The sequence below is a fragment of the Magnolia sinica genome, chromosome 5 (assembly GCF_029962835.1).
Source record: "Magnolia sinica isolate HGM2019 chromosome 5, MsV1, whole genome shotgun sequence".
Classification (NCBI taxonomy): domain Eukaryota; kingdom Viridiplantae; phylum Streptophyta; class Magnoliopsida; order Magnoliales; family Magnoliaceae; genus Magnolia; species Magnolia sinica.
In genome coordinates, this window is record NC_080577.1 from 10,476,552 (window position 1) to 10,486,348 (window position 9,797).

General features: G+C 42.8%; 1 protein-coding gene across 1 annotated transcript; it reads right to left on the reverse strand.

The window, feature by feature from the left end:
• Nucleotides 1-6,967: 6,967 nt before the first annotated feature.
• On the reverse strand, nucleotides 6,968-8,667 carry LOC131245414 (enoyl-CoA delta isomerase 2, peroxisomal-like). Its single transcript, XM_058244866.1, has one exon. The coding sequence runs from the start codon at nucleotides 8,619-8,621 to the stop codon at nucleotides 7,887-7,889; it is 735 nt and encodes a 244-aa protein (XP_058100849.1). The 5' UTR covers nucleotides 8,622-8,667; the 3' UTR covers nucleotides 6,968-7,886.
• Between the last annotated feature and the right edge of the window lie 1,130 nt (nucleotides 8,668-9,797).

Genomic DNA, 9,797 nt, shown 5'->3' on the forward strand with positions numbered 1-9,797 from the left:
TGAGAGTTGGCGCATGTGTGTCGACAGATGAGCCATCAACAAAATCACCATAAAATACAGGTTTTCTATACCACGGTTGGACGATATGCTGGACATGCTAGAGGGTTTAAAAATATTCTCTAAATTCGACCTAAGGAGCAGCTACCATCAGATTCAAATATGGCTGGGTGATGAATGGAAAACGACCTTTAAGACCAAGGAAGGATTGTACGAATGGATAGTCATGCCCTTCGATCTTTCGAATGCGCCTAGCACATTCATGAGATTGATGAACCAAGTTCTGAAACCTTTCATTGGGTGGTTCGTTGTGGTTTATTTTGATGATATTTTAATATACAGTGAAGACGAGACCACCTATATGGAACACCTCAAAAAGGTCCTTCAAGTGCTCACTAAAAATAAATTGTATTTCAATTTAAAAAAGTGCAACTTCATGACTGATAGCCTATTATTTTTGGGTTTTGTGGTTACATTCATGGGCATTCGAGTGGATGAGGAAAATGTGAAGGCAATCAGAGAATGGCCGGTTCATACAAATATTCACGAAGTGCGAAGTTTTCATGGACTGGTTACATTCTATAATCGATTCATGAAAAATTTCAGTACCATTGTGTCACCAATCACAGAATGCATGAAGAAATGATAGTTTCAGTGGACTGACGAAGCCGACAGGAGATTTGCCGAAATCAAGCGTAGATTATCCACGACCCCGGCTCTTGTACTTCCCAACTTCAACAAACTATTTGAATTCGAATGTGATGCCTCATATGTTAGGATTGGGGGAGTTTTGTCTCAAGAAGGTAGGCCGGTGGCCTTCTACAGTGAGAAACTTAGCGTTGCACGCAAGAAGTGGTTTACATATGAGATCGAGTTGTACGCGATGGTCCAGACACTGTGACACTAGTGACATTATTTGATTCAAAGGGAATTCATACTTTACACAGACTATCAAGCTCTCAAATTCATTAATAGCCAAGCTAACATTAACCGTGTACATGCTAGTGGATCTTAATTTTACATGAATTTACGTTTGTGCTAAAACATAAGTCAGGACAACAGAACAAGATAGCCAATGTGCTAAGTCGTCGTGCAACTTTGTTAGTCACTATGACTAATGAGGTTGTCGGGTTCGAGCGCCTCAAAGACATATATGCCGACGACGACGACTTTAAGGACGCATAAGTTAGATGCCAAGAAGGTCACCCCGATGACTTACATATGCAAGACGGATTTCTTTTCAAGAAAAATCAACTGTGCATCCCGAACAGTTCGCTAAGGGAATAGATAATTTAAGAGCTATATGGAGGTGGCCTTAGTGGACAGCTAGGGCGAGACAAGACGCGAGTTCTTGTGGAAGAACGATATTACTGGCCGCAATTGGTTCGTGATGTGGGAAAGGCAGTCCAACGTTGTAATATTTGTCAGACCCCCAAGGGGCTATCTCATAGTACGGGCCTCTACACCCCGTTACCTGTGCCTAACGGCCCTTAGGAGGATTTATTTATGGACTTCGTGCTTGGTCTCCTACGACCACAACGCGGCATGGATTCGGTATTCGTGGTAGTAGATTGTTTCTCCAAAATGGTGCACTTTATTCCATGCAAGAAGACTCTCGACGCAACACACATGGTGAATCTATTCTTTAGAGAAATTGTGCGGCTACATGGGGTTCTCAAGACTATTACTTTTAACTGTGACACGAAGTTCAAAAGCTACTTTTGGTGGACTTTGTGGACTCGATTCGATACACGACTTCAGTTCAGCAGCGCCTACCACCCACAGACTGACGAGCAAGCCGAGGTTGTGAATCGCACGTTGGGAAACCTCCTTCGATATATTTCAGGAGAAAAACCGAAGTAGTGGGATTTGGCTTTGTCTCAAGCAGAGTTTGCATTCAACAACATGGTGAATCGCTCGACAGAGAAATCTCTATTCCAGGTTATTTATGGACGAGTACCTCGCTACACATTAGACTTGGTCCCTCTGTCCAAGCTCCCAGGCATGAGCATTGCAGCAGAACATATGACAGATAAGATCATGGGCATTCATGCAGAGGTACAGACCAAGCTACATGCCTCGAATGAAAAGTATAAGGAGCAAGCGGACAAGCATCGGCTACAAAAGGTGTTCGAGGTGTGCGACCAAGTAATGGTCCATCTGCGCAAAGAAAGATTTTCGACCGGAACATACAACAAGTTGAAGAATAAAAAGATTGGACCGGTACCAATCATCCGAAAAATCAATGATAATGCTTATGTTGTTGATCTTCCAGATGACATGGCGATCTCATGGACTTTCAACGTCGCGGACTTGACCGGATATCATGAACCAGAGCATAACGAGAACTCGAGGATGAGTTCTTTTGAAGTGGAGGAGACTGATGTAGAGCGGGTCACAGACAATTACATGGCCAAGATGGATCGAAAAAGGTCCGGTCAACGACAGAAGTGATCCAGACCATCAGACTTTAAATCAGGCATATCTCGCAATCTGGAATGAGTTATTTGACGTAAAATTTATGATTTTGGGGTAGAATGAGCTACTTTAGCCAACCAACCCCGCTATGCCGGGTTACCCAAGCCGAATTTGTGAAATACCGCCAGATCGACAGTCGTTTCCCTATTTTAATTTCGTTTTTACTATAAATAGTAAGTTTTAGTTTTATTATAACTCTTCATCCGTTGGGCTTTAGGAGTTATATCCAATGTGAAAAGAGCTTAGAAAAATTAGGAGAACGGTTTGGTGAAGCCAAATAGGACACTTATTATTTTTGACCGAAAACCTTGCGCACTAGTAGACATCACGACCGTCTATAAATAGTAAGTTTACTATTTATAGTAAGTCGCGAATTCTAGGAGTTTTAGTTGTAGTTTGATTTTGATTTCTTTCTCATTACTTGGTACCCTATTTACAGGGTTGTGAACTCGTTTTTATTCATTCATTAATCAATTTTGAATTTATTAGAACTTATTTCTATTTCCTGCTTTCTTTCCTCGTGGCTTCAAGATGTCTCTGTGAGGAGTCCAGAGAAGTTCCGTGGATTCAGAATAGTTATCCTCTTGAGGAAGACGGTGCTCGACCTCACATCCTCCCCTGCGTCACTATACCCACCATTCCCGTGGTGTGGTCCACTTAAGCGTTGGATATGCTTCGATTTTGGACTTATGCCCTAAAATGAGGGGGTAAAATGGACGTATAGTATGGATAAGACACATACATCATGATGGGCGTCATAAAGTTTACTCATTAGGCTACATCGTACTGTGTACAAAATTGGTATGATCCTATCAGCTCGTTCCCATGAACTGTTCTTTTTTTTTTTTTTTCCTTCTGTTTTCTTTACATAAGAATCAACAATAGACGTGTGGGGCCATGATTTACGGGTCAAGAATGTTAATTTTTTAAACCCATTTGTTAATGGTGGCCAGAATCTTTCTTTTTGATTGGAAGATCCTAGCCCTTCAATTGGTGGGAACAAATAACAGAAAACTGTGACAGGTTCACAGAAAACAAATAGCTACCACACACTTCAATACAAGAGATTTTTCGATTTTTCAGTGTTGCGTCTGTAGATTACTGAGTCAAAGTCAAATTACAGAAAGCCAATCGCAATTAACAAAAGACCAATCCAACTTACACCTCTCCCATAGTAACATGGATAGAGAACGAGGGTCTGGATCACCTTAGTCTAGGTCCGATCCAGGTCCTGCGGACTTGGATCCCATTAAGATCGACAATGCAGCCGGTCTGGGTCTGAAACTTAGATCCGATTATTGAACAGGTCTGGCTGAAACTCGACTTGATCATAGCACTGGCACCACTGCTTGTTTATCTTAGGGAACAAGCCCCAAATGAGGCAGATCCAAGGCTCAAGCGGACCACACCACAGGAAACAACAAGATAATGATGCCCAACGTTGAAAACTTCTTAGGGCCCACTGTGATATTTGTTTGCCATCCAACCTGTTCATAAGGTCACGTGTACCTGGAATAATCCAAAACTTCGGCAACTCCCAACAAGTTTTCAACGTTGGGTATTCAATATCTACTCTTTCATGTGGTGTGGTCCACTTGAGATTTGGATGTGTGTCAGTTGTTGGGCTCATGCTCTAAAATGAGATGGCAAAACAGACGGACGGCATAGATAAACCACATACATCACGGTGGCCCCATAGAGTCAAGCCCCCATGGATATCCCTGGTAATCCCGTCTACATGCAATCCGCGTCCGTTTAGGATATTTACGTCTCCAAATTGCGTGGTTTTGGTTTACATCAGGGAAGGCCCGGTTGATTAGAAAATACAAGCGGTCCAGTCATCGGCTTCCTTTGGTTGCATGTTCAGTGCTTCTGTGTCCGTTTATTAACCGCTAATAGCCAGGACTTGTTTAAGGATTTCTTTTTCCATGCAACGCATCAGATTAACGGACTAAATCACCCAATCATAGCCTCATTTGTAGGGCTGCTAATGGGTCGAGGGACCCCGTTGTTAATTGGCCTGACGCATCACTTAGCAGGGTTCACGCCATGTTGGGTGGGGTAGAGGGCTGGGCTCTGGCTACAAATTGAGCCCATTTTGATAAATGGGCTGGACTTGGTTTTAGACCAACCCACCCAACCCGAGCTGCCCATAGAACGCATCAATGGGCCCGGTCCAATGACCTGATCTGGCCAACCCAAAACCCAAAACAAAACAACCAAAATATAGTTTTGAGTTAGTTGCGTGAATGTTGTGGTATTTCCTTATTACTTCTACCATAGCAAGTGTTGATTAGCGTATGTATTTCTTTCGTTAACTAAAACTTTAACGATATTTACATGTATAAGCCCAGCTATTGGCTTGGATCCCACACATGTACCTAATGTTGGCAAGTCTATAAACTTTTACATCCTAGTACACGTGTAGGTTGCAAGCATGTGTTGAATTTTGAACGGTATTTGAAGGCATAGGAGCAGGTTGGGCCCTTTGTCATGCATGACAGTTTTTTACAAGCAGCACACGAGCTTGCATTCTTAAACCTGGGTCGGTGGTTCGAATCAGGTCAGACTCCACAAGTTTTAGGTGGGTCGGGTCTGGTCATCGAGCAATGGCTTACGGGTGGGATTAGGGCCAACGCTCTTGGCCCATTTAGAAAATGGGTTGGGCTTGGGCTGACCCCCATCCATTACGAGGCCTATTCATCTGTACTAACTTGCATGCCACGACCGAAACGATTCGCTGGAATCCATAGGTGAGATAAAACACATACATCAAGGTGGAGCCCACAGCTTTTACAGTACCGCACAGCAGCTTCCGTGTTATTATGTGGTACGCAGATTGGGTACTACCTCCGCTTGTTCCGAGCTCAGCACAGGCTGGGCCTCTGTGGGGCCACCCTGATATATGGGTTTTATCCATACCCTTCATACATTTTTCCATATCATTTTAGGGAATAAGCCTGAAAAACGAGGCAGATGTAATGCTTAATTAGACCACACCACACAAAGCAGGGGTGATAATAATGACTGCCGTTGAAACCTTCCTAGGGCCCATCCTAATGTATATTTGCCATCCAACCTGTTCACAAGGTCACATAGGCCTAGATAAAGAGAAAAAAAAGTATATTAGCTTGATCCAAAACTTCTGTGACCATCAAGAAGTTTTCAACGGTAAGAGATTAATTCCCTCTCTCTATGTGGTCTACTTGAACTTTAGATCTACTTCATTTTTGGGATAATACCCTTAAATGATATGGAAAAATATATAGACAATGTGGATGAAACCCATACATCACGGTCGCCCCTCAGTCCACAGGCGGGCGTAGCAGCGAATCCGCTTCCGTCCGCAAAACCATGGTGATAAGGTGAAAAGGGCCGCGCCGGCGGACGCGGATTTCCTACGAAAGCCTTTCGCAGGAAGTTCCTGCGCTGGAAACTTGGGTGGGGCCCAATGTGATGTTTTTGAGAAATCCACCCCGGCCATCCATTTTCCGAGATATTTTTAGAATAATATACCGAAAATGAGCAGTATCCAATACTCAAGTGGACCTAAAATGTGAGTAATGAACATACACAGTGGAAATATTCGTGGGCCACAGAAGTTTTGAATCAGGCTACTATTTGTGTTTTCAGTTCATCCAGGTAGGAATGACGTTATTAACCGTATGGATGTCATGTAAACATCACTTTCTACCCCAGAAAGTTTTCAACGGTAGAAATTTTTCTACCCACTTTTACTCTAGTGCGGCCCACTTGAGTCTTGGATCCTTCTCAATTTTTGTCTCAAGTCCTAACATGAGCTCAGAAAACGGATGCACGGGGTGGATTTCTCAAAAACATCACGTTGGGCACCACCCAAGTTTCCAGTGCAGGAACTTCCTGCGAAAGGCTTTCGCTGGAAATCCGCGTCCGGCAGCGGCAGCTTATGCCCTCAGCTTTTTGGCCGACACGTAGCAGTTGATAAGGTGATTCATCAAGGAAACGGATTGGTTACTCCCCCTGACACCAGCCCCGGGGCTTGTGGTCGGTGCTCTGTGGGCCCCACCATGATGTATGTGTTTCATCATTCTGGTCATCCATTTTTAAAGATTATTTTAGTGCTTGATCCCAAAAATGGGATATATATAAACCTGACCACACCACACGCCATTAATATCTTCCTAAGGCTCTCCGTACTGTTTATTTGACATCCAATCTGTTGATTAGGTCATACAAGCCCAGATGAAGGAAAAAAACAAAATTCAGCTTGATCCAAAACTTTTATGGCCCCCAAAATATTTTTAATGGTTGACGCTCATTAAACACTGTTTCCTGTTATGTGGTCCATTTAAGATTGGAATACATCTCATTTTTGGCATCATACCTTAAAATAATCTGTAAAAATAGATGGATGGTATGGATGAAACACATACATCATGGTGGCCCCACATAACACCAACCATGGCTGGTGTCAAGGGGAGTAGCCAATCCGTTTCCAATCATCAACGGCGGCTCAGATGAAAAGGATTAAATCAAATGTGATAATAGAGCGTTTTGCCTGTATATACACATGCTAAGCTAGTAGGATGATCAGAAACATCCACTACAGGATTGAGAAACCTACACTGAATAGATGATTGTGAGCACTACGTGTAGATGAACGCAGCTGAAAATAAGATTTCTGATACCTCAAATCCAACTCCGAGAAAGATGGACGGCTCTTATATTAATAAAATTCCCGCATTTGGGCCGATTGCGGAGAGACATTCTAGCGATACTGAGTCGCGTGTAGGGAAAAAACGAGCTCATAAATGTACATGTTCTCCATATATGGTACGCGGGACCCGCTGGATGAACGGTCGTATCGAAATCGGATTGCGTACTGAGTTACTCAGTACGCTCTTATCGTACTGAGTAAACTCAGTTGAGCCCACCTTGAATGTATGTCATCTATCCACACCGTCCATTCGTTTTTCCATCTAATTGAAGGGGTTGAGCCCAAAATTGAAGCATATCCAAATATCAAGTGGACCATACCACATGAAACAACAGGGATAATGATTTCCACCGTTGAAACCTTGCTAGGCCCCACAGTGATGTTTATTTGTCATCTAACCAGTTTATAAAATTATAAAGACATGGATGAAGGGAAAAAACAAATATAAGCTTGATCCAAAACTTCTATGGCCCAAAGAAAATTTCAATGGTAGACGTTTAATTCAACTGTTTCCTGTGGTGTGGCCCATTTGAACATTTTATATGTTTCATTTTTGGGTCCAGCCTAAAATTATCTGTTAAAATGGATGGACGGAGCGGATAAAATACATAAATGATGGTAGACCACACAAAGTTTACTCAGTACGCTAAGCGTAGTGAGTTACTCACTCTACAATCCGCTTCCGGCCGTATTCCATCTCCGGACCTCTCACGTATCAGAGGCGCAAAGGGATTGCCGTCTTCTTCTCCGCCAGCCCCAGCATTTCCAACACCTCAGGAAACATCCCTTCTCTTATCGGCGCATACACCTCGCCGTCCCACTTCCTACCAGCCAGCTCCTCCCCCAGGCACAACGCAGCCTCCACCGTCTCGCCTGGGCTATCGTGCACCGCATCAATGATCCCCATCTCCACAGCCTCCTGCGCCTTGATCTTCGCGGCTCGCAGCGCCACTTCGCGTCGAGCCATCGGCGCAGTGATTTTCGATCGAATCACAGTCATGATATACTCGGGGAAGGGAAGGCCAATGTCGAGCTCGCTCATATACAGAAAGCCCCTGTCTTTTCTCATGTAAACGTAGTTGTGGCTTAGCGCGAGTATAAAGCCGGCTGCTGAGGCATGGCCCGTTACGACTGCAATCGTTAGCATCGGGATGGATATCAGATCGGCGATGATCTGTTTGAATTTGAAGATCATGTGACTAAGCCGGCTGCGGAAGCCGGGCCTCACGGCTTTGGCCCAGTTGAGATCGAAGCCGTTGGAGAAGAACTTTCCCTCCGCCGTTGTGACGAGAGCGGAGCCGGGGGTAGATTCGACTCGGATGCAGCGCAGGGCGGCTACGATGGCGTTGATGAGGGTAGGGCTCTGGCGATGCTTGCCATCGCCTGGCAGGGTGAGGATGAAAATGTGACCGCACTTCTCTAATGTGCCCATCTTGGGGCCTTCGCACATTTTCCACTTTGTGCTCCCTTAATAATTAAATATACATGTTATTTGTCATTATCATTTCTTTTTATTTTAATTATTATTATTATTTTAAGGATTAAGATGTCTTAAACTCTATAGTTATATATTCTGACTACTAGCAACTAATTAGAAGCATATACTTGGTTTTACCGAAGCTAGCCCGGTTGTACCACTCACATCCTTTGGGAGGTCTATAGTCATCTTGTATGAAATCCACTCCATCCATCATCTTCACCGTGCATAAATAAATAAAATAATATAAAATAAAATCTATTAGAAGGGTAGGCTAGGCAAGGATGAGGGGGATCAGTGTACTTTCCAAGAAGCATTAGATGACAATGATGCTAAGAAGTAAATGACAGTTATGTTCGATGAGATGGACTCCTTGTAGAAAAACAAGACATGGGATTAGTAGAGCTTTCCATTTGTCGAAAGGTGATTGGTTGTAATTGGATTTTCAGGAAGAAACATGATAAATATTAGTCTAGATTGGTAGCAAATGGTTATGCACAGAAGGATGGTAACGACTTTAGCAATATTTTTGCGCCTATGCTCAAGCAGTATTTATCATATTCGTGTTGGCATTGGTTGCCTAATACGATCTTAAATTAGGATAATTAGATGTAAAGACCACTTTTTTACATGGGGAATTGGAAGATGAGATTTACATGGAGTAATTAGAAGAGTTCAAAGTAAATTGAGTAGAGAATAAGGTTTGTACATTAAGCAGGTTATTATACGGCGTGGAATAGTCACCTAAGCAATGGTATAAAAAATTTGATTCTTTCATGGTAAGTCAGCATTTACCAAAAGTGAGTTTGATCGTTATACCTATTTTAGATCACTAAGTAATGAGAAATTCATTATATTAGTATTGTATGCTGATGATATGTTTATCTATATCCATAACATGTCTAAAATCAACATATTAAAGGCTCAATTATCAAGAACATTTTAGATGAAAGATTTGGGGTTTACAAAGAAGATTTTTGGTATTGATATACATAGGGGCAGAGAAATGAGCAGGCTATGGTTGTCTCAAGCATAATTTAACACCCCGGTTTTCAGAACTCGAGTATACATCTCGTTCCCTGAAAACCCAGGAGTTAATAAACAATTAATTGGCAATCAAAAGTAGAATCAAAGTGCAATAGCGAAACC

Bases quoted from the DNA above. Each gene is read 5' to 3' on its own strand.
- LOC131245414 (XM_058244866.1), bottom strand. From the start codon at position 8,621: ATGTGCGAAGGCCCCAAGATGGGCACATTAGAGAAGTGCGGTCACATT.